Below are 22,531 nucleotides of genomic sequence, written 5' to 3'. Positions count from 1 at the left end.
AATTGTCAGACATGCCACCATCGGCGGGCGAAGAGCGCCTTGTGACTGTGTGAGTTGAACTGACTTCCCCGCAGATCGATATGAAGCAGTTCTCGGATTGTGTCTAACGGCGGAGATAGTTTTGCGGATATCCACTACTATTTCACTGAGCCAACCCGAAGACCTTCACCATATCACCACCGTTTTGATAAAGGCTCCTATGTTTATATTTACCATGATGCTTCTCAGAACAAGTCCCGGGTTGAAATTGCCAATAATCCTGGATCTCCAGAACAGGATGCATTCTGTGGGGGCTTGAACAATGTTCATATACGACATTCTGCTCAATTCCCGACACTTTGTACATTAACGGTTGATACTCACACCCCCTTGCCCCAACAGCAATATGGACAAGATACCCTTCAACATGAGTGGCGTCTGCCTAGTGGAGACCCACGCGATAAGCCCAAAGATGTCCGCGATTTCCCTCGCCTACATACATTGGATATCTACTTCTGGACCGAAGAAGATTCAACCGACTTTCTGGACACTGTCATCCGGCTTCTATCCAGTGACCAGGTCGAGACAGACCGAGAGCCAGAACCGCTGCCACAGCAAACTATGAGCTCTGTAGTCCAGCAACTTGAAACCGTTGCAGTCTCCGACCCTGCCTACCAGAATGGTCAAACACGCAACTCACGATCCGAGCCTACAAGCACAGCGGCATCAGTGACACAAGCCCTCCCACAGACCATCAGCTTTCCCCCACCTCCTCCAAGCGGACCTCCAGTTGATCAACAACTAAGCGCTGGTTCTACTCCCGCGGAGGAAAGGAAAGAACCAGCTAGCTTTGCCCCGCTCCCATACAATCCAGCCGCCCCAGCTGCCCCAGAGCCAATCCAACACCGCGAGAAGACCCCGCCGCCAGAGGACGGGATGAGCGGCACCGGCCTCGCAGCCGCAGTGGCAGCCGACAGCGGCATGCCATATACGCCCCCGCACCAAATGATGGGGGGCGCAGGAGTCGTGGGCGGATTCGCGTCCCCGCCCCCCTCAACCCCGGGGTTGCAATACGCAGGCCCTCCATCATTCGCCTCACCTCCGCCCAGTGTGGGACAGCATTCAAACTCTTTCTCCACCGCCAGCTCCAGCCCGGGAATGCCTGTGCCTTCATACTCGCCGTCGTTCATTGGCGGACAGGGAGCTCAACAGTACAGTTCCAGCCGCCAAGGTTCCATGTCCTTCGCTCCGCCGCCGCAGGACCCGAATGCCCATCTCTATGACCAACACGTCTATGGGGCTGCCCAAGCCCAGTCGCCGCCTCAATATCAGGCTGGACCGACGGTGCCGATAGGCGGGTTCTCGCATCATTCCTATGACCAGACTCAGGCGCAGCAGCAGCAGCAACAACAACAACACCAGCGTTTCGGCTCCGAATATGATATCCATAACCAATTATACAGACCCACTGAAGTGGAGGCTAACTCTCACTATCAGAAATATGCACAGAAGGCCATGAAGAATCCTGGACAGCGGCCGAGGAAATTGGAGGACAGGGCAGAGCGGTTGGAAGGTGGTGTGAATAGGTTCCTGAAGAAACTTGAGAGGAAGCTTTGAGCCTTTTATTTAATTGGGAGTTTGAGAATCTGCATCTTTATTTTTCAAGAGATCTCTGCTGGTCAAGGTCAATTGAGTGCTTGTTATTACTAGGCCAGCTGTTGAGCAGTACTGTGGGAATATCATCTAGCTTCTCAATTTGATGAGAAAATGAAGCGACTAAATAAGAACCGTCAAAATGGTAGTATGAAAGCTTTGAGCCCCGCTAGATTGATAAATCAAGATGCTAAATTGGATAATGCCCCTAAGCGCTAAGAATAATATGCTCAAGAAATTGGTACAGAGTATGCAAGAGATAAACAAACGATAACAAGACAACCCAAAACACTGATAGATGTGAAAATGCTAGCATAGAGTAAGAGATAGACAGGGAAGAATAGATGGTGAAAAGGTTGAGGGCAAGCCTCGACGAATGGAAAGGGGCTCACGCTTGGTGAGATAGAAGACAATGGGGAGGAGTATTATCGGAGAAGATTAAAAGGTTATTCCAAGACTTTACCAGAAGCGGAGATGGACCAGCGAAATCCATTTGAGATGAACGCAGTGCAGTTCGGATTCAGAGCGTCTAGTTCAATGCCAGATTGGCAATATCGATGGCGACATTGCTCGATTCAGCCTCAGTTGCAGGCTCATCAGTGGACTTGAGCTCGGCGACCTCCGTTAAAGCTTCAGGGACAGTAAATTCCTTCACTGGCGCATCATCTTCTTTTTCGGGAGCCTCGATTTGGAGCTCTGGCTCGGAAATCATGGATTCTTGCTTCTCGCCGATCTTCACTTGATCCTCAGCCGTTGGGATTGCCACGGGCTCTGCTGCAATCTCTTCGGTTGTAGTGGTGGTTTCAGCAGCCTTATCCTCCTCAGCATCCTCAGCGATGGGCTCAATATGGGCCTCAACGGGAGCATCGACCTCGGCCGGCACCTCAGTAGCATTTTCAACTGGGATGGGAGAGGAACTCTCGGTCACTGTCTCCTCAACCTGAGCAGGGGAAGCAGTCTCCACAGCCGCAATCGCAGCGAGGTTCACGGTTTCAGGTTCCACAATGTTCTCTTTCTCAATCTCCTGTTTCTTTTGAGAAGGTTTCTGTCCATCTTTCGGTGGCGCAGTCTCCTTGTTCAGAGCCTGGGATTTCTGACTCTGAGATCGAAGGGCGGTGGTCTTAGGCTTCACTTGGTGGACGCCACGATCTGGCACCCTCCCAGACGACGCCTTGGGGGACCTGGAAACAGAGGTTGTCCTGGCGATAGGCTTTGCATCGGTCTTTTCCTGGGGATGGGTCTTGTTCGCAGAGCTAGCAGTAGGCCGCATCATTCTCGCAAGGAAACCCTCATTGACATGTTTGGGGCTTGTATCACTAGCTGCTTGAGCGGACAACGAAGGGCGAGAAGTTTGTCTGTGAACGCTGGCACTAGGAGTAGTGGCACGCGACTGAACCTTAGCTGCGCCTTTGAGAGTTGAAGGTTTTCTTGTGAGGGTTGATGCACTGGTAGTAGTGCGAGCGCTCGGAGCCGCTGTGCTTCCTGGCTTAGCGGTGGACGCGCGTGTTGACGTATTCATCGAGCCGGGTACACGCGCAGGTTTCGATGGGGATTTGGATACTGGCTTGCTGGATACACCTGCGGCATGAGGCTTTGAAGTATCTTGTGCCGGTGCTGAGCCGCGGGTTGACCGTGCTGTTGTTGGCTTGGGATTCAGTGAGACACGACTGGGCTTGTGGGCGAGAGAGTTGGCGCGCTCTTTAGCCACTTCCCGAGCTGTGGGCTTGGGGCTTGCATGGTGAGAAGCAGCCTTCGCACCAGTTGAAGCTGCAGTAGTTGACACGGACTTTCTGGCTGCATTGCGGGCAGACCCAACGGAAGAAGGCTTCCTCTTAATCACTACTGATGAATCTGACTTTTGCGACGGAGTATCGGAGCTTGGTGACTTGGAACCTGCGGAGGTTGACCCCCCTGTCTGCTTTCGCGGGCTGGTTCGCGACCGAACTTCAGTCTCGGTGCGCGCCGCGGGTTCCTCCTTGGCAGTCCGATTCCGTTCACGCTTGGTTTCAATAGACTCCGCCGGTCGACTCTCAGCCATTATCTGTTCCAGAGTCGCGTTCTCTGTGTGGTTCAGGCGACTGAGTGCGGTGGGGGAGATCATGCCCTGCTGTCCCGACTCCGCATCCGCCGAGTTGATTTTCGGTCCAAACATTCCAGGACTGTCGCTGCGCGCATTTGTTTTCCTCAACGGCGAAGAAGGATTCGACTGAATGACCCCCTCCACAGTGATAAAGCTAGCCCGGACCTTGGACAGCTGCCGAACTGTTGCTGACGAGTCTGAGGAAGTTGGGGATCGGCCACGGAGAGGCGGGGAGGCGATGGGGCTTTGACCTTCAAACTTGGCTAACAAGCTGCGCACGCCAGGGTGATGGGGATTGTTATCGGACATTATTGAGCGTACGTCAGTCGAACAAGGGCGGGTATGCAAATCGAGGGGAATCTGAAAACGCGTATGCGGAGCACAGGGGTGCTCCTGAAATCAGGTCGAAACGGGATTGTTGTGACGACTAATCGGATACAGGCAGATACCACTGCATGTTCCCAGGAGGGTTCGGGTTCAACGCGTCAAAGTCGGATAGAGAATTGGTATGAGACAAAAGGACAAGAGGTACAAGGTGTGAAGAAGGGCCGATCCAAAAACTATTACATACATACGCGCTAGTTCAGGCTAGCGCATCCAATAGGCCAACGCCTTACTCCATACATAACTCCCTGTCTCAGGGGCTTTCATTTCTATGTGACAGGTGATTTCATCCTCTGGGGGTCTGAGTACATTAATTTGCTGTACGGAGTATGAAGTACGGAGACAGGGACCCCCTGTGAGGTCTGAAACATGCCACGATATCTGAACACCTTTACAAGTGGATATTCATCTTGAGTAAGGGGCATAGTGTGCCTGAGGCAGAATATGCACTATTTTCCTAATTTGCTCCTATTCACGAAATAGTTCCAGTATCTCCATGTGTCGAGGTATACATTAGCCAAGGCATGTCCAGGTGTGTTGCAGTATACCCGGCTTTAGAGGAATATTGAACTTATATGAAGGTATAATAGCATAGCCAAGAAATACAGTCTCCCAATTAACGTTGAAAGATAGATCGATCATGTACATCACAATAATGCATTGATCTTAGTTCAAGAGAAAAGGCCAATAATAGAAGTGCAACCACCTTCCTTTTGGCGAATGAGAGGATCTCGGGGCATGTCCGATGGGAGCACGTGACGGGTACCAGATCCTATGTTGTATATGAGTCTTCTCCAACTCTCTTGGCTTCTTTGGATTAATATGAACCTATGATTCATAATTGTCGGCGTGCTCGGAGCAATGGCTGCTCAGTGTTAAACGAGTGAAGGTGAGTGGGTTGTATCCATGCTAAAATACCCACCACTGCTAGCATGATGGCGATAAAACTCGGGAAACGGAAGAAATACAGAGCAAAGAGCAAACCGGGTCAACTTGGTCCATTTTGTCCACTACTCAGACAAATATTGCCAGTATATTCAGTCTTTTCCCAGAAGAAAAGCGAGGTCCAGGCTTATGAAATATCGCAATAGAACCAAGCTAACTTCAAACAAGACGGGTGTACGAGGGCTTTTAGGGACCATCACGACAAGTAAACACTATATCAACAGCTTTAATAACAAGCCCTCGTAGGGGTGAAAGGCCCGTACTTTGCAAAATTGAATCAGCAATGAGCATTAGCTTCTCCGGGTGTGAGTTAGCAAGAACCAAGGCTGAGCCCGCTATGCGAACTATAAATAAGTTCAATGGCCATATTTTTGAAATAGTTGGGACGTCTTCCACTTACTCTGTGACAGCAGACCAACCATACTTCACCAAGAATAGAACACACAGCGTCCAATACTCTTGTTCTTGTTATGGTGCCAGTATCGCCTGCATAAGGGAATAAATGACAATTTCTGCGATGGCAATATTCCGTTTCCCGGTTGAGATTGGCGAATCCAACGAATGGGACATAAGATTGAATGCCATACTGAGTCCTGGAGTCGAAGAAAGAGTTGACAATAAGTTTGGGTGATGAAGCACGGGATCGAAATCGAATACAATCTGAGAAACTAAGTGCCATCTGCACTGCTTTGAATATTTACTCTGAGAGTGGGGTTCAATTTATAAGTGACTAATTAGGTCACATCGTGTGCCTGTGCACTGCCAATAAGTAACATATCAAAGAGATATCCTCGCCTATGGTATGTCCAGCCATCTAATTGATATCAACAGTGATTGTCTTGATCATCACGTTACCACTTACATATTTAATTAAGCGAGCATATGTCGTTGTTTGTCTCATTTGTAAATAGTGGCATAAACCGACCGCCCTCAGGATACATATAAGGTGACCCTGCCCCCAGAACTTCCTCTTCTTTTCTTTCTTCTTCAGCTCTCTTTGCCTCTGGCTTAGATCAAGTGTAGTATCTGTTCTTGCCAGTTTAATCGCTGGTAGTTCTGCATTGCAGAACGTCATGATTATTCTAATATTTAGACCTCGCGACTTGGCCTCTGTGCTTGCATATGCCTCGTTGCACAGTGTCATTGGGCTTACACTACCCCCGATTGACGCGAACTCTTCATCAACTGTTCGGCTTGTCCGGGCGCTTGGAGAAGATGAGGGGTATGTTCATTACATCGTAAGTGACCCATTTGGGTTTAGCGTTGATAATACCTGCCAAGATTGAGCAGCACGATGAAAATGGATAGTTTAAAGTTCGGCGAAGCCATCAAAGAACCTCCGAAGATATTGTCCATATTCAATTTCGCGAGATGTCACCCGTTTGGGTAGTCCGAACGCATATCCATGCAACCTTGGGATGGTTTCCCAGGTGACTGCATCATTTCCTCTTGAACTCAATATTCAAGCAGACACACATTACTTTTTGATCTTGTTCCATCGCCAGCATTTTATTGAATGTGAGCTAGAGAGCCGAGTCTCTAAAGCACTTCGTATGGGGTTCTCCGGAGTATATCGGATCAACAATAATCCGAGCCGTATACAAAATCAAAAGCTCCGATGACGGCGATTGTCGATTTCAAGAAAGCAACTCTGCAAAAAAGTCTATCAAAATGGCTGCTGCCCGGACACTTCGCATTGGTACGATCGCCCTTGTTTTGCGATCTCGTGGCTCGGCAATTGACTGACATGATCGGAATATTATAGGTCTCATCCCCGGAGACGGTATCGGACGCGAGGTCATCCCGGTGGGTAACACTCAAGATCTGATATGCGAGGCGATTCACTGACTGGAGTTGCTTGATGGAATATAGGCCGGCCGTCGGATCCTTGAGTCTCTCCCCGCGTCCCTGAACCTCAAGTTCAGCTTCGTCGACCTCGATGCTGGATACGAAACCTTCCAGAAGACTGGAACCGCTCTGCCCGACAAGACTGTCGATACCTTGAAGAAGGAGTGTGACGGTGCTCTCTTTGGTGCTGTCAGGTAAGCTACGATATCATTCTTTCAGCATGCGCAATTCCGGCTGACAATTGCTACCAACCCAAAGCTCCCCTAGCACCAAGGTCGCCGGCTACTCGTCGCCCATTGTGGCTCTCCGCAAGAAGCTCGACCTGTATGCCAACGTCCGCCCTGTCAAGACTACTGCCGGCAACAGCAACGGCAAGCCCATTGACTTGGTCATCGTCCGCGAGAATACCGAGGACTTGTACGTGAAGGAAGAGCGCACCATCGATACCCCTAACGGCAAGGTTGCCGAGGCTATCAAGCGTATTTCCGAGCATGCCTCGTTCCGCATCGCCAACATCGCCGGTGAGATTGCACTCCGCCGCCAGAGCATCCGCGCGGCTGCCGCCACCTCTACCCGTGCCCAGCCCATGGTCACTATCACCCACAAGTCGAACGTGCTCTCGCAGACTGACGGTCTCTTCCGTGAGACCGCGCGCCGTGCTCTCGCCGCCGAGAAGTTCTCCTCCATCTTCGTTGAGGAGCAGATTGTCGACTCCATGGTCTACAAGCTCTTCCGCCAGCCCGAGTTCTACGATGTCATTGTCGCCCCTAACCTCTACGGTGACATCCTCTCCGACGGTGCTGCTGCCCTTGTTGGCAGCTTGGGTCTCGTCCCCAGTGCCAACGTTGGTGATGGCTTCGCCATCGGCGAGCCCTGCCACGGCAGTGCCCCTGACATTGAGGGCAAGGGTATCTCCAACCCCATTGCTACTATCCGCAGTGTTGCTCTGATGCTCGAGTTCTTGGGCGAGGAGAAGGCTGCTGCCCAGATCTACGCTGCTGTCGATGGTAACCTGGATGCTGCTCAGTTCCTGACCCCCGATATGGGTGGAAAGGCTACCACTCAGCAGGTTTTGGAGGATGTCCTGAAGAGACTGTAAAAAGTAAATCTGTATATAATTCAAAGTTTGCATGATACTTGAGACGAATTTACTGTTTTTTCTTGCATGCAACTACAGCATACCCTGCTAAATCGAGAAAATCACTCGACATCGCCAGATGATGGCTCCGGCTCCCAGTCAAACTTCCCTAGACTGTCGTCACGTTGCTCACTCTTACTATGGTCTTGCTCGTCTTCCGTTCCGCGTAGGACCACCGAGAACAATACAGTAAGATACACGCGTCCGGTTGAAATATCCTTGAGCGTATACCGCAGCTCATGGTTCTTCTCATCCACGTACTTCATGATAGGTAGATCAAATCCAGGAAGACGGACAGAGAAGTCTAATATGATCAGTGAGTCGATGATCCCAATCAAAAGAGCAAATCTGCATCTCACTAACCTTCGAATGCCAAATAAGGATTTCCGAAATCAGCAACATACATCCTCCCAGGTTCAAATTCAAACTCCTTCCTATTCGCCTCGTCCTGGAAATACTTTCTGCGTCCCTCGACTGTATCAGGGATGTTAAATTTGTGACGCACACTGGCAGCATCTTTGCTATAAGCGCCCTCCTCAATAATCTCATCATCGAGCTTTGGCACCTCGTCGGATTTCCGCACCTTATCTCCAATGCGGAACTGGTCCCACGATGCCAATGCCGGGCTGTACAGATACGGCTTATCAGCGTAGACATCGCCGTCTAGGCCAGGGTCGAGGGTCCACTTGACAATCCGTAGTGCTGTGTTGAATCCCGGAGGTAGGAAGTCGCGGACAGGGTGATCGAAGTCATTGCCGAAGTAAAGGTTGTTGCCGTTCACCGGCTCTTTGAAGATAATTGAGAAGCATATGGAATATAGGTCTTTTTGGTGCAGGGGATCGTCAAAGTATGGGCTTGTGGAAGGTGAACTCTCAGGATAGCCTGTTTGACCGATGAGCTCCGCTCTTTGACCGAATAGATGAGAGTAGGGGTATTACCTGTGTAGTTCTTGATCCGTACGCAGAGACTCACAATAGCATGCTCGTTTTCGATTCGGATTGTCTCGCCATTTACAGGTACCAATTGATGAGTCTTGCGGTCGTAGTCTGCGCCTGCCGTTACCTTCAAGCGGAACTTGTGTGCATTGGTGTCCTGGCTAACCATGTTTGGGGTGCGTAGTCAAGTGTGTTGATAAGACTTCCTCGAAGAAAATTCCACGGTTTAACAAGCTGTTGAAGAAAGTTTATTTGAAGTGTGGCCAATGAAGTTAATTTTATATGCTTGACGCCCGACAACGTCATCGTTCTCAAAGACAACCAAGTAAATATTGATAACTGCGTTCTCATTACAACTACGCCTACATAGATAACAATAGCCAGCTATTTCTCTGGCTCCGAAGAGCTATGGGTAATACTTGGTAACACTATCAGTCAGGTCTACTAATTGTTCCAAGGTATTCAAGTGGATTGATCTAGGTAAGATAGCATGCATCTTCCCCAAATGAGGAGAACTGTTTGAAGCAGCCAACATTGCGCTGTACAAGGGACATTACGATCTTCACAAGTATTTCTATTTGTTAGTCTAAGTACTTTGTACTTTGCAGATGCAGACACTCAGCCCCTGCCCAGCTGGCCCCCAAATCTCAAGTTGGAATGACATCACGGCCCCCGGAGAATCCCCAAGCTCAAAGTTGATTGGCTGGAGCGGTACATGGCACCCAAAGAGGTTAGTGCGATATACCTAAATGAGTGGAGATGCCAAGACTCTGCGCCTCTGGGCACCAGATGAGACGAGTTATATAAGTATGGTCGAAATCTCCCCTCTAAAGGATTAATTCATTCCAGATCAAAGACAAGATCAATAAAAACCCAAACATCAACTTTTGTTAAACAAAATCTATGGCTTCAACCGATATCCATCAACCCATCCTAACCTCTTCTACTTCTAAGAATCCAGTCGACTCAGACAAAATGTCTTCATCCAATATTCCCCAAGACACCCAGAGTCTCTCCAAGAGCGCTGCTTTTACAGTAAGCTTTACATGGAAGAAGTGGAAGGCCATTATCTCCGACGCCAACACCGGAACAGACCCCTTATACACCATCCATTATTCCCCATTCAGTCTCACAGCCAACATGGTTTTCAAAAAAGCCCCCGAGAACGAAGTCATCGGCAGTGGCAAGCTGAACGCGGTCTCTATCAACGCCGACTACGAACTACGCGGACAGAAGGCCCACCTTCTAGCCCAGAAACGCTGGCGGACGGTGTACACCCACCGCTCACTCAACTTCTCCGACACTGAAACCCCAGTCACAATGACATGGACCAGTGATACCGGGTTCAAGACCTGGGACTTTATCTGTGTGGATGAGCAGCAGATGCCCGTGGCAAAATTCACTGCCAACGTCTGGGGTATCACCAACCTTGGCAAGATTGAGTTTGTTGGCCCCAAGGCAGATGACAGAGCTGCACAAGAGGAGATTATGGTTACGGGGGTCACCTTGTTCTATTGCATGTTACTTCGCTGTAATAACTTTTTCAATCTCTTTGGGGCTATTTTTGCTCGACCTGGGCACAAGCAGCACATTGAGCCTCAGCCCAAAGCTATGGCTAGCGAGTAGGCTTTGCAATTTGCTTAGTTTGTTTGTTTGTTTGTTTGGGAGTTTATTGTGCTTTACGCACCGAGAGATATACCATTTGATTTTAATGTTTAGGACAAATAGTCATTGAGCATATTATTCTAAACACACGATTTAACTATACACAAGTTTTCCTCCTCTTCCCCCTTTGTGATTTACAGTAGGTTCCAGTCAACTTAGATAATTTTCATCTCACAAAAAATCAAGGGAAGGCAACATCCCGACCAAGCGCACGGGCGACCCAATAGCCTACCGCCTCCCGAACAATGTTGTTACTCGACCAGGTACGGCTGGGATACACACGGTGGGCCATCATGACCATGAAGGTGTCCGATGCGCGATCAACAACAAGCGTGGTACCAGTAAAGCCAGTGTGGCCTCCAGCAAGCATATTGGCCATGGGTCCGGAGAAGTAGTTCTGGTTGAGCTCGAAGCCGACACTGTGCTCATCACCAGGGAATTTGGTGTTGAAGTTGTGGAACATCAAGTCGACAGTCTCCGGCTTCAGGATCCGCTTGCCGCCATAGGTACCGTTGTTGAGGATCATCTGGCAGAGGATTGCCACGTCACCGGCGGTCGAGAAGAGACCGGCGTGTCCGCTCACACCGTTAAGAGACCAGGCATTCTCGTCGTGCACGGTTCCACGCACGGGCTGAGGACGCTTGGGCTCGTCGTCTCCCAGAACTTCGATCTGGTACTCAGTCGGTGCCATGCGCGAGTAGTAATGGAATGAAGGGGACTGGTTGTTTCCCTTGTTGAAGAAGGTGCTGGTCATGCCGAGCTCGCTGGTGTACTCATTGACATACTCATCGAATGGTTTACCGGTGACCTTCTCCAACACGAAGCGCAGGTTCATGAAGTTCAAGTCAGAGTAGGTGTAGGTAGATCCAGGAGCATCCTGGAGGGCTTGCTCGAGGACGGCATTGACACGCTGCTGCATGGTCGTGTAAGATGGATCATACAGACCGGGCAGAGGGTCAGGAGGGAAGCCACTTGTGTGGGTCACCAGCATCAGGATAGTGATGTTTTCCTTTCCATTGGTCGCGAACTCGGGGATATAGGAGGCAACGGTTCTGTACAAGCTGAGCTTGCCCTCGTCAATGGCGCGCAATGCGGCCACCGCAGTGAACACTTTAGTCAGACTGGCCATATCGTAGATGGTGTCGATGTGGTTCGGGGTCCACTTTGCGTGAGGGAGCAATGTGCCATTGGAGTCTGCATACATGTTCGTATGGCCGAAAGCGAAGGAGCTCACAATGGTGGCCTTGTGACCGACGACAACGGAGCCTCCCGGCTGGACGGGGTGAACCAAATCGTAGGTGAATGCTCCATAATTGGCAGCAACAGTGTACTGGCTCAAGTTGAGCGGCATCTCCTTGAGAGGCTCGGCAAGAAGTCCCACTGATTCAGGAGAGCCATGCTTGAGGACACGGTCTGTGGCACTGCACAGCGAGCCGCAGCTTGCAATGAGGGAAATGGCTGAAAGCTTGAGTCTCATCGTGAAGTTTGAATGGTATGAGGAGGCATGAGGAATATTTTGGGGGCTTCCCAGCCTGCAAATATATAGGAGTTCGCTTCCTGTTATCTCGAGACTGTTGAGATTGTTGAGATTATTGCTGTTGTGTATATTAAATGCAACTTAGCATCGTAACGGTTCCATTCTTTTTGGATAAGATCAGCTCCGAAGAGAGGGGGTGAAGCTCCACATATCAGCCGTCCAACAATCGTATCTCCGGGTTGTCCCTGACAGGGGCATAGACGATCCCCGCAAAACCAAAACCTTGGAAAGACTTGGCTATTATGTATGACATCTGCAGGCTTGGATGAAGATAAGATGAAGATAATTCGAAGGATATCATTCGAAGGAAATCAAGAAAGTTGAAGAAATTGGAGAAATTGAAGAGACCCAAAACAAACATGTAAATAAATAAATAATCGAGGTCGTATACAAAAATTAAGCCAAATCACCGGCGGTAACATCAAATCCGATATCGCTGCCGACACCCGAAATGCCATCCTCCAGTCCCTCGGCCGATATCCTGACAATATCCATACGTCGCCTATCCTTGCCACGGCCAACTTCGATATCAACAAATCGGGCGCTAACCGGAGTGATTGGTTCACTCCCACCGCCCACTGTAGTGCCATCTGACATGAGATCGTCCGACTTCAATTCCCAATTGGCCGTGCGAACTTTGGCTTTGCGACGTTCTGAGTTGATGGTCTCCTTCATGTGGGCGAACGATCGCACTTGCTCTGCGGCCCACTTATCTAGGAGCTCATTCCGAGCTTCGACTTCTAGCTGGAGCTGTTCTTCGAGGCCGGTGTTGATATTCTGAAGACGCTGCAGTTCACACTTGGCAGCATGCAATGATGTGGTGAGGTCTGAGATGCGAACATTGAGAGTCCCTGTCTCTGCCTCATGTGTTTGACGCTCACTGGCATTTTGCTCAAGGCTCTCGATGGCTTTTTGATGTTCCTTTTCGAAAAGCTCCACCTGAGCCATCAAGTCGCAAGCGCGAATGCGATTGTGCTCGACTGTTTTCTCTAATTCTCGAATACGGGACTCGGACTCAGAAGCCGTAGCCTCCGCCGAACAGCGCTTTGAACGTTCATGGGCCACTTGCTCCTTGAGCTTAGATATCTGCCGGGCGTAGTCCTCCTTTGTAGCTGTGTTCTCCTTTTCAAGATTGTCGATAAGACCTTCGAGGCCCTTCACTTCATGATTGTACTTGTCAAGGGCTGAACTTAATCTGTCAATCCCAACGGCCTGTTCCTGCCCTTCGCGTTCGAGTTCTTGCATTCGCATCCGCGTGTGGAGCATATCGCTTGCAGAAGATGCGATCGACTCCTCAAGACTGTCAATTTTGCTTGCAGCTGTCTCATATCGGTGTAATAAGGCGTCAAATTGCCCTCTGAGAGCCCTTTCCCGGCCCAGAGAGCCGTTATGATAATGCCGCTCCGTCCCTAGATCTTTTGCCAGTGACTCAACGCGCCTCACCAGCGCACCTAAGGTTGCCTTGCCGTCGTCAAGGCTAACGTTGGCAGTCTCACCAGGTAGCGCACGCTCAAGCTCGAGGCGAGCTGAGCGGAAGTGGTTCCGCATGTCGGCTATCACATCGTCCACGCCGTCTCCGGAGAATCCTAAGCCGGTGCATTCTTGGGTGACTCCTTCAAGAGCCTCGGCAGCATCTGACGCACGAGACAGAGCATTTTCTAAGATCTCCATGATATTCTCGAAGAAGTTCGGTGGTGGAGATGACTGGCGGAAAAGACTACTGATTGTAGGGTCATTGAACCCTGAGATTCGTGATCGACATGCGTCGAACAAGCTTTTCCTCTCCTTCCTGGCAGCCTCTAAATCAAGGGACAGGGAGCGAATATCAGATTCTTCTGTATTGACTTCAGTCTGCGTTTGTGATTCGTCGGATAGCATCAAGCTATCAGTGACCGGTGGATTATGACGCAGGATACCACGGAAATCAGGGGAGCTGGACACAATGACAGCACTGTCATTGAATATGAACGTCTCCTCTTCACTGTTTGTAGATGGAGCGGCGTCATCCAGACTGTGACTGGAAACTACCGATACTTCATCGCAAAATCTAGGTGTCTCTGGCGTCATCCAATAAGACTCAGCCACCGAACTTTGGTCCTCCAAGCCCATTCCACCTTGTTTAATGGCCCTGAGTTCATCTTTCAGAGAATCTCGCTCTTGAAGCAAAGCTCGCATGGTCTTTTCCATGTTCCGCGTCTCACGCTTTTCGCGCTCAATCTGATTGATCTCATCACTCAACCCGATTCGCCTAATTCTTCTCTGGGTCCGTGTGTCGAGGATTTGGCGTAGCGGGGTAAATTGGATCCTCCTCTCGGTGCATGTTTCATCAAACGGCTCCTCCGGGTCATAGGACCGCTGAAAGCGCGGTGTTGGGGCAGACCTGCGTCGGGATTTGCGGCTAGGTGTGCTATCCCCAGATTCTGTCTCGAACGATGTTCGACGCATCGCTGGAGTCAAGCCGGTCGACCCAATATCTTCACCATGTAATAACCGAGGACCTGGGTCGGAAAACCGGACTCTCTTTCTTGATTTCTTGGGTGTAACAGATACATTTTTTTGTTGTTGATTGAGACTGGTATCTTCTTGTGCCACTGCCAAGCTCTGCCTAGTTCGGCGTGAGACTGGTGACTGGCTTGGATTTGAGAGAGAACTCTTCCGTTTCCTTCCTGACCGAGTATCCATGTTGATAAGGAGAGTATATTGGAATAATAAGGCCAAAACAAAGAAAGCGTTTACAAAATAAAAGTGTACGCAGGGATAGGCTTATAAAGAGAATTCGTTATAGATCACAAATAAACAAACAAAGTGGGGCTCTATACATTGTAGTTAGGCAGCAGGGGCCCAGGCGCGTTCCTGGATATTTCCTGTTCGGGCAATGGTAAACAAGACGCTTGTTTGGGTGGTCAGGTGATATTTAGTTCACGTGATATGCTCCGTTATGGGACACAGTATAGGGTAGGTTTGGATAGGGTAGCTGTTGTACTGTATCGGGCGCCCAGGCAAGCATGGCTTACTATTAGTAACTGTACGAGCATCGCCTTACAGTATGGCTAGGTGAAGGTAGACAAGTATACTATTAATATCGTGGGAACCAGGCATTATTCATCGCTCAACCTCGAGGCTCAACCTCTATACTCCGTATCAATCCTCGCGCTGACCCTTTCAGTCGAACACGAACTATGGCGTAGAGACGTACTATGCTGTAGAGACGTTATTGGCTGACTCTGACAACATTGTTTCTTGGCATCTACACATACATAGCCACCAACGCGTTCAAGGGGTCTAGAGTGCAGATTAGTACGGAGGGGAATTAACCCTAGTTTATGTGCCAAGAAATCCTATGTTCTTGTTCTATTTACCAGTACTCTTAACTTTCCTAGGCTCTCCTCTTAAATGCTGTGAAAATCAGCTGCGATTCAATCCGACCTTATCGCTTTGCAATAACACCAAGTTAAGTTGATTTTATGTTTTCTGTAGGAATCATAGATTATTTTTTATATGCTATACGATAATCTATTCACCGGAAGTCCATTAAGAAGATAGCGGCTAGAGAAAGTTAAGCTCTAAATGTCCTAGCTCCAAATACGAGATTAAAAAGCTAGGCAGTTTTTGTCACGATCTACTATAAATCGCTATCACACGCTTCATGTTTTGCTCGCTTATTATTTGCAATTGTTTACTTCAGATTGTTTGCTACATATATTTTTTGTTAGCTAGCTGAGCTAGACGTTCGAGGCTTACAACGTTGACAGACAAAGTGATTAGCAGCTTTATAACAAGGCTGCTTTCCACTCTTTCTTTTCTGATTGACCTGGCGCCTCACAGCTTTCAGATAACATACTCCGTAGTGGCTGGACATAAGTATTTGTACTCCTGGCCCCACACCCCCATGATTATATAATATATTGCCGGCCAAAACCCCATGACTTCATACTATGAAATCTATATATTACGCCTTTTAGGTAGGCGGTATGAGTCTATCGTGACGGTGAGTATGCGGGGGTGCAAAAACTTATGTCCAGTCACTGTATTGGCAATATTAGGCTTATTAGTCTTTCCTGTGACTGGTTCGATCCCCTTTCCAATGTTCTTATCTCCATGCGACTCTGGGGTTCCCAGTGATGTCATTTACAATACTTTGGATCATCTCTCTCTTATAAACCTCAATGAATCAAGCCTCGGAAGGAAAGATGGCGATTACCACCCGTACTAGCCGGGTATGTCTAATTCTTGCTGGTGGAAATACCGTGGACGGCCATGTACTGACGTTTTCATGTCGCAGGAACAAAGCAACGATGGCCCCAACGACCGGTCACTTAATGATGAGCAACTGTCTCCATCGTTCCTTGAGAAATTACCCGCTGAACTCATTCATGAGATTGCATCTTATCTCTCAGCTCCAGATCTAGGTTGCCTCGGTGCCACTTGCCGGGCCCTCGTCGATCATGCATCGAATGACTTACTATGGGCTAGCCTGGTGAACGAGAGACTGCCTACTCCTATCCAGAACTCAGGTCCCTTTGAGTCATTTCGCCGACTTTATCTTGCATATCACCCCTATTGGTTCATTCCTCAGCACAAGATCTGGTTCGCAGACACGGAGCACACAGGGATGCTAATCATAGCTCGATATGATAATCGTCGGGGTGTGATTGAAGCATATCCGGTCTTTGCAGACCGTGGCTTTCCTCAGTTTCAAACATGGATATCACACCCAGAAGTTATGATCCAGTCTTTTGAACCCAGTGTATACAAGGGGTTCGATCCAGTCTTGTTTCTCAGCGACCATAATCCGTCCTCCCGAACAGCTCCAATCCAATCCTTTAAATCAATGCCAGAGCGCCACATGCCAATGTATTCGGATACCCGACATATGTACACCTCGCTGTCTCTTTGCTCTTCATTTAAACATAGCGAATCTAGGGTCAAACCCTATGTGCTTTGGCCACCACGAACCATCCAGACCAATGCACGTACAGTTCGTGATTTGAGGGACTCGTCCCCGCCAATACCGAAATATTTATCGGATTTGTCGGAGTCTTTCTTCCGTGTCAGGAAGTGGGCAAACCAAGAGCTTACGTCTCCGGCACCGAACGAACCGGGTCTAACCTTCTCAACTCTCGATCCTGTCCTTTACACCCCCACCGAAGCGAAACCCTACCAGGGCATTTGGGTTGGAGATTATTCGGCCCATGGATGTGAATTCCTGCTTGTCTCCCAGGATAAAATAACGACCGTAGCACCTGGTTCCGAAAACGAGTCGAAGATAATCGACGCCCAGGAGGATGTTAGACATCGAGGTCCGCTGCTGGCTGTCAAGCTGACAGGTGACCCCAATGTTCCTCGTGGACAGTACTCATTTGTTGCCGACGACATTGGCGCCAGCGGCTTTATTAGTATCGGGACGGAAGAGCCTTTTGTTGGCGCCCGGATTGTGCGTTGCCGCGGTCATGTCGCTGGACTTGGGTTCCACGACGGTAAGCTGCCTTGGTAGATACACCATAACGGTCTTGTCTAACATGTAATTTGCCAGACACCTACATCGAGTCCCAACTGATCCTTATTTCTCCTGACCACATGGCTCATTACTGGAAGGAAATGGGCCATGTCTCTTACTACCGCCGTGTGGACATTGACGCTCTCTAACTACGTATTGTATGATTGACTGGCATGTTTTTGTGGTTCTCGTTTTACTTCATTCCGTTTTTTATTTGTAAAATACCCCCCTGTTTCCATGTTACGTTTATCAAGTTGTTTAGGTTGTGATTGATACGTGAACTGGGTTTAGCCTCCATCTTGGGAGGAAAGATGAGCTCCCAGCAAGGTCCACGATATCGACATAGACCTTCGTCCCGCGGTAATCATTAACTAGTCTCCTGCGGGTGAAACCTGGTCTTTTCAGCAGTAGTTCACATAGCGTACGATGTAGTTCACAACGAAACTCTCGTAGCTCGCCAGCAGTCAGCTTCAGGCATGCAGTGCCACCTAGGTATGCACCAATAGTGACCTCGAGCTATCCGGGTAGCACCGTCTGACAAGCCCGTGACTTATGTTCATACCTACAAGGAGAATATTCCAAGAATTGTCTGCTAATTTCATGGCTGGATTTGTGTGATGATATAGACATGCAGAAAGATAAAAGGTATCGAAAACAGGCAAAACACCATGACCATATAAGCACCGATCGAAAGTGGAGGCTAGAGCGCAGATAAAAATTGGTCATCACTCGTCAATTCGGCTTTAAAGCATATACTTGTGGTGTGCCGGTGATTTAAAGAGACACAGCCACAACACAGACTCAGTCTGTACATACTGATATTGTATCACATTGCCATAGGGCCAAGAGTCAGAGCCAAGGCCAGATATGTGCCGCTAGTCCGCAATCATACACACAAGACGGCCGAAAGTCAAGTCGCGAGAAAGGGATCGCCGATTGTCTCTCCGGGTCGAGTATGGCGGGGTCAATCATCGGCGTCGTTCAAACCAGGCGGACGAGCCCATAACAGCCACCGATTGGTCCATCATCCACTCTCCAACACCAAGGTAGCTATCAACCCATTTCTTGATGTCTTTGTTGTCTGTGATCTTGTCTGAATTGAGGCTGGGGCTATGAAGTTCCCACGCACACACGACCCAACCGGGGGTGCGCAGGAGTAATAGAGTTAGCTAAGAATTCTCTCATGGATATCGAGCGCACCCAAGACGAGCAACAAGCAGAATAAACAATAGCTTGGAAAAAGACGATCGTGAGGGGTAGGGTGCATTTACGTGAGGCCCGTGGAGCGCTTGACGCCTGCGAGGAAGGCGGAGACTGCGGTTGAAGGCACTGGTTAGTCTGTATTCGGAGGTACAATATGGACACTTTAGAGGACTCACGGAGAACCGCATCAAATGCGTAGTGGGTAAGACGGCCGAACTAGATTGCAGCACATCCGAGTCAGCCATGGCATGCTCTCTATGTTCCGAGGACCCCGGTTGTCCAGGATCGGCCAGCAAATGTCACTCACCATGATTCCGAGTAGTAAGTGTCAACACTGTGGATATTGAGTAACCGGGAGTTACCAAAAGCTTAAGAGGCGAAAGTAAGAGGAGACCAGGCATCAAGACCGCCTAAAGAGCGGTCACGTGGATATTCACATGACGTCTCCCGAGTGGCTGGAGACGAGGCTGGTGAAACTGGTTGTACCTGACATAATCCACATTGTGGCTGGGGCCGGATCGAGGCCAAGATTGTCACTAGTCCGGATTCGGTCTATCGATAAGCGTTCTCATCCCACCGAAATCCCTCTGGGGTCTTTGAGCTGGGGCCTGGATCAATTGGGTGTCTGGATTTGTCACATTTACTCGCTCCAAGGACTCCAATCTACAGCGCGTAGGCCAGCACGGGGTAATCCTCCGCTTTTTTGCGGTCAGCCCAGTCCGGAGTTGATATATAATTGTTTTTTTCTGTTTGGACTGTTTATGCCGCCTCTAACCACACCTCCAGCTTTTAGTAAATAGAGAATATAGCTGAACAAATAGAAAGAAATAAGAACAGTCAAATCCTCATATGTCACAGAATTCACCGGTTAATTTGGTAGAAAGATATGGTCTGGTCGCAATAGTACAAAAAAATGTTTTGGGGATGGAACCAATACTCACACCGGCGGGCAACATTTTTCCTACCGCCCCGCACCCATCCGTTTTCTCTTTCCCCTCCATTTCTCATCCTTCTCTTCTACCCATCCTCCCTGATTCTCAATTGATCAGAACTTCCCTCATCCTTTCTACATCAATTCAACAGTTGTTGATCATCTCAAAATGGCGGTTACAAACTCCCTCGACCACCTGAGCAACCGCATGAAGCTGGAGTGGTACTCCAAGCTCAGCACCGATATGGTGCCTGCGAAGAACTTCCGTCGCACCTCCATCATCTGTACCATTGGTATGTCAAAGAAAACATCAGGCCGAACCTATCAGGGAGGTTCTGGTGGAGAGAAAAAAAACACCGGTTACTAACAGCCAATCGATCAGGCCCCAAGACGAACTCCGCCAAGATGATCAATGCTCTCCGCACAGGTATGAAAATAAAGTTTCCGATGGAAATGGGCAGCATTTTTGGATAGTTAGTCTGACATGGCCATAGCCGGTCTGAACGTCGTTCGCATGAACTTCTCCCACGGATCATACGAGGTCAGTATCTCCAATCAACACCCGAATGAAGACCTTCACTGACTTGGCCTGCAGTACCACCAATCTGTCATTGACAACTCTCGCGAGGCCGCTCGTATCCAGATTGGCCGCCCTCTCGCCATTGCCCTGGACACCAAGGGCCCCGAGATCCGTACCGGTAACACCCCCGGTGACAAGGACATCCCCATCAAGCAGGGCACCGTGCTTAACATCACCACTGATGAGGCGTACGCCACTGCTTCTGACGATAAGAACATGTAAGATCATTCCCATTCCGAAGAATGGACCGACAGTCCCTCAATGTCGAGTTTGACATGTGATGTGGACTGACAACTGTGTGACGACAGGTACCTGGACTACAAGAACATTACCAATGTGATTGCTCCTGGCAAGCTCATCTATGTTGATGATGGCATCATGTCATTCGAGGTGATTGAGATTGTTGATGCGCAGACCCTTAAGGTCAAGTGCCTGAACGACGGCAGTATCTCATCCCGCAAGGGTGTCAACCTGCCGGGCACTGATGTAGACCTCCCCGCTCTCTCGGAGAAGGATATTGCCGATTTGCGATTCGGTGTTGAGAACAAGGTTGATATGGTCTTTGCCTCATTCATCCGTCGCGGCAGCGACATCGAGCACATCCGTTCCGTCCTTGGCGAGGACGGCAAGGAGATTCAGATCATCGCCAAGATTGAGAACCAGCAGGGTGTGAACAACTTCGATGAGATTCTCGAAGCGACCGACGGTGTCATGGTCGCCCGTGGTGACCTCGGTATCGAGATCCCTGCCCCCAAGGTTTTCCTTGCCCAGAAGATGATGATCGCCAAGTGCAACATCAAGGGCAAGCCCGTTATCTGTGCCACCCAGATGCTGGAGTCCATGACATACAACCCCCGCCCCACTCGTGCTGAGGTTTCCGATGTTGCCAACGCCGTTCTCGACGGTGCTGACTGTGTCATGCTGTCTGGTGAGACCGCCAAGGGTAACTACCCTTGCGAGGCCGTTCGGATGATGTCCGAGACCTGCTTGCTGGCTGAGGTTGCCATTCCTCACTTCAACGTCTTCGACGAGCTGCGCAACCTTGCCCCTCGCCCCACTGAAACCTCCGAGTCCATCGCCATGGCCGCTGTCAGCGCCAGTTTGGAGCTGAATGCCGGTGCCATCATCGTTCTGACCACCAGGTAGCCGGAACCTTCCTGTCATTTTGTATGAAGATCATACTAACAAGTTCATAGTGGTAAAACTGCCCGCCTTGTGTCGAAGTATCGTCCCGTCTGCCCCATCCTGATGGTTACTCGCAATGACACCGCTGCCCGGGTAAGTCGAATTGTATCGTTCGAATTGTATCGTTCTTTGCTGACAACAGTTCCAGTACTCCCACTTGTACCGCGGTGTGTGGCCGTTCTACTTCCCCGAGACCAAGCCTGATTTCAACGTCAAGATCTGGCAAGAAGATGTCGACCGTCGCCTCAAGTGGGGTATCAACCACGGTCTCAAGCTCGGAATCATCAACAAGGGTGACTCTATCGTCTGTGTCCAGGGATGGCGTGGCGGTATGGGCCACACCAACACCGTTCGTGTGGTGCCCGCCGATGAGAACCTCGGTCTGACCATGGAGTAAACCTTCTGTAAACTCATCAGATGGTAAGCTTTTGGTGATGGAATGGTCCAGTGTGCTTTTTTTACCGCCGGTGTGCGGATGGGATACATACCTCTTTTTTCTTTTCTCGCTTTTGTTTCGTTCGAAGCCAAGTTTGTTCTGCGCTGGGACCATAGCCCGGAAGGTTAATACATTGCTCATGTAAATGAAACGAATTTAATGCTTTCCGGTCAAATTAATGAGTTAGTAGAGACCAGACAATTCAATGAATAGACATAGGACTGATATTTTGCGCTTGAGTCCTTATAGACTTGCATCCGTCGCGCGTCGAGTCCACGAAAGTCGCTGTCGCATGCATGGAGTAACTGCTCTAAATCCCATGCGCGATTCAAACGAGAATGATCCATCCTCTTGGAAGAAGACTTCAGTCAAAAGAATGAAGGGAAAAAAAGAACTTGCACAAAAAAAAACCAATGCGGGGGACGCAGGGACCCGAGGAGCCCGATACCGAGGCCCATCCATGTGCCCGAGGGGATGACGATATCACCCGGGCATACGCCGCTGACGAACTGTACTTACCCCTCTCTGCAGCAGG

At 49.5% G+C, this 22,531-nt stretch overlaps 10 protein-coding genes across 10 annotated transcripts; 5 read left to right on the top strand and 5 right to left on the bottom strand.

Moving 5' to 3' along the window:
• Positions 1 to 11: 11 nt before the first annotated feature.
• LCP9604111_3069 (uncharacterized protein) lies at positions 12 to 1,596 on the top strand (the record flags this gene model as incomplete). Its single annotated transcript, XM_039070616.1, has 2 exons — positions 12 to 49; positions 120 to 1,596. 2 exons carry the CDS (start codon positions 12 to 14, stop codon positions 1,594 to 1,596), a joined length of 1,515 nt encoding a protein of 504 aa, XP_038931024.1.
• Positions 1,597 to 2,161: 565 nt separating this feature from the next.
• On the bottom strand, positions 2,162 to 4,021 carry LCP9604111_3068 (uncharacterized protein; the record flags this gene model as incomplete). The annotated part of the gene is made up of 1 exon (XM_039070615.1): positions 2,162 to 4,021. One exon carries the CDS (start codon positions 4,019 to 4,021, stop codon positions 2,162 to 2,164), a length of 1,860 nt encoding a protein of 619 aa, XP_038931023.1.
• A 2,691-nt stretch (positions 4,022 to 6,712) lies between these two features.
• Positions 6,713 to 7,988, top strand: lysB (homoisocitrate dehydrogenase lysB; the record flags this gene model as incomplete). Its single annotated transcript, XM_039070614.1, has 4 exons — positions 6,713 to 6,740; positions 6,807 to 6,847; positions 6,914 to 7,083; positions 7,148 to 7,988. 4 exons carry the CDS (start codon positions 6,713 to 6,715, stop codon positions 7,986 to 7,988), a joined length of 1,080 nt encoding a protein of 359 aa, XP_038931022.1.
• A 101-nt stretch (positions 7,989 to 8,089) lies between these two features.
• On the bottom strand, positions 8,090 to 9,131 carry LCP9604111_3066 (DUF1769 domain-containing protein; the record flags this gene model as incomplete). The annotated part of the gene is made up of 3 exons (XM_039070613.1): positions 8,090 to 8,331; positions 8,391 to 8,909; positions 8,966 to 9,131. 3 exons carry the CDS (start codon positions 9,129 to 9,131, stop codon positions 8,090 to 8,092), a joined length of 927 nt encoding a protein of 308 aa, XP_038931021.1.
• Positions 9,132 to 9,937: 806 nt separating this feature from the next.
• Positions 9,938 to 10,588, top strand: LCP9604111_3065 (uncharacterized protein; the record flags this gene model as incomplete). Its single annotated transcript, XM_039070612.1, has 1 exon — positions 9,938 to 10,588. One exon carries the CDS (start codon positions 9,938 to 9,940, stop codon positions 10,586 to 10,588), a length of 651 nt encoding a protein of 216 aa, XP_038931020.1.
• Positions 10,589 to 10,808: 220 nt separating this feature from the next.
• On the bottom strand, positions 10,809 to 12,104 carry LCP9604111_3064 (serine hydrolase domain-containing protein; the record flags this gene model as incomplete). The annotated part of the gene is made up of 1 exon (XM_039070611.1): positions 10,809 to 12,104. The coding sequence occupies one exon, from the start codon at positions 12,102 to 12,104 to the stop codon at positions 10,809 to 10,811; it is 1,296 nt and encodes a 431-aa protein (XP_038931019.1).
• A 456-nt stretch (positions 12,105 to 12,560) lies between these two features.
• Positions 12,561 to 14,609, bottom strand: LCP9604111_3063 (uncharacterized protein; the record flags this gene model as incomplete). Its single annotated transcript, XM_039070610.1, has 1 exon — positions 12,561 to 14,609. The coding sequence occupies one exon, from the start codon at positions 14,607 to 14,609 to the stop codon at positions 12,561 to 12,563; it is 2,049 nt and encodes a 682-aa protein (XP_038931018.1).
• Positions 14,610 to 16,330: 1,721 nt separating this feature from the next.
• Positions 16,331 to 17,810, top strand: LCP9604111_3062 (uncharacterized protein; the record flags this gene model as incomplete). Its single annotated transcript, XM_039070609.1, has 3 exons — positions 16,331 to 16,381; positions 16,447 to 17,641; positions 17,698 to 17,810. 3 exons carry the CDS (start codon positions 16,331 to 16,333, stop codon positions 17,808 to 17,810), a joined length of 1,359 nt encoding a protein of 452 aa, XP_038931017.1.
• An 819-nt stretch (positions 17,811 to 18,629) lies between these two features.
• LCP9604111_3061 (DUF1748 domain-containing protein) lies at positions 18,630 to 19,174 on the bottom strand (the record flags this gene model as incomplete). Its single annotated transcript, XM_039070608.1, has 4 exons — positions 18,630 to 18,765; positions 18,933 to 18,975; positions 19,041 to 19,080; positions 19,172 to 19,174. The coding sequence occupies 4 exons, from the start codon at positions 19,172 to 19,174 to the stop codon at positions 18,630 to 18,632; spliced, it is 222 nt and encodes a 73-aa protein (XP_038931016.1).
• A 790-nt stretch (positions 19,175 to 19,964) lies between these two features.
• Positions 19,965 to 21,957, top strand: LCP9604111_3060 (pyruvate kinase CDC19; the record flags this gene model as incomplete). Its single annotated transcript, XM_039070607.1, has 7 exons — positions 19,965 to 20,088; positions 20,178 to 20,222; positions 20,290 to 20,336; positions 20,391 to 20,593; positions 20,684 to 21,517; positions 21,572 to 21,653; positions 21,709 to 21,957. 7 exons carry the CDS (start codon positions 19,965 to 19,967, stop codon positions 21,955 to 21,957), a joined length of 1,584 nt encoding a protein of 527 aa, XP_038931015.1.
• Positions 21,958 to 22,531: the final 574 nt, after the last annotated feature.

This window comes from Penicillium roqueforti, assembly GCF_015533775.1.
Source record: "Penicillium roqueforti strain LCP96 04111 chromosome Unknown scaffold_04, whole genome shotgun sequence".
Taxonomy (NCBI): Eukaryota; Fungi; Ascomycota; class Eurotiomycetes; order Eurotiales; family Aspergillaceae; genus Penicillium; species Penicillium roqueforti.
The sequence above is the reverse complement of the archived record's forward strand: the minus strand, read 5'-3'. Positions and strand labels throughout refer to the sequence as shown.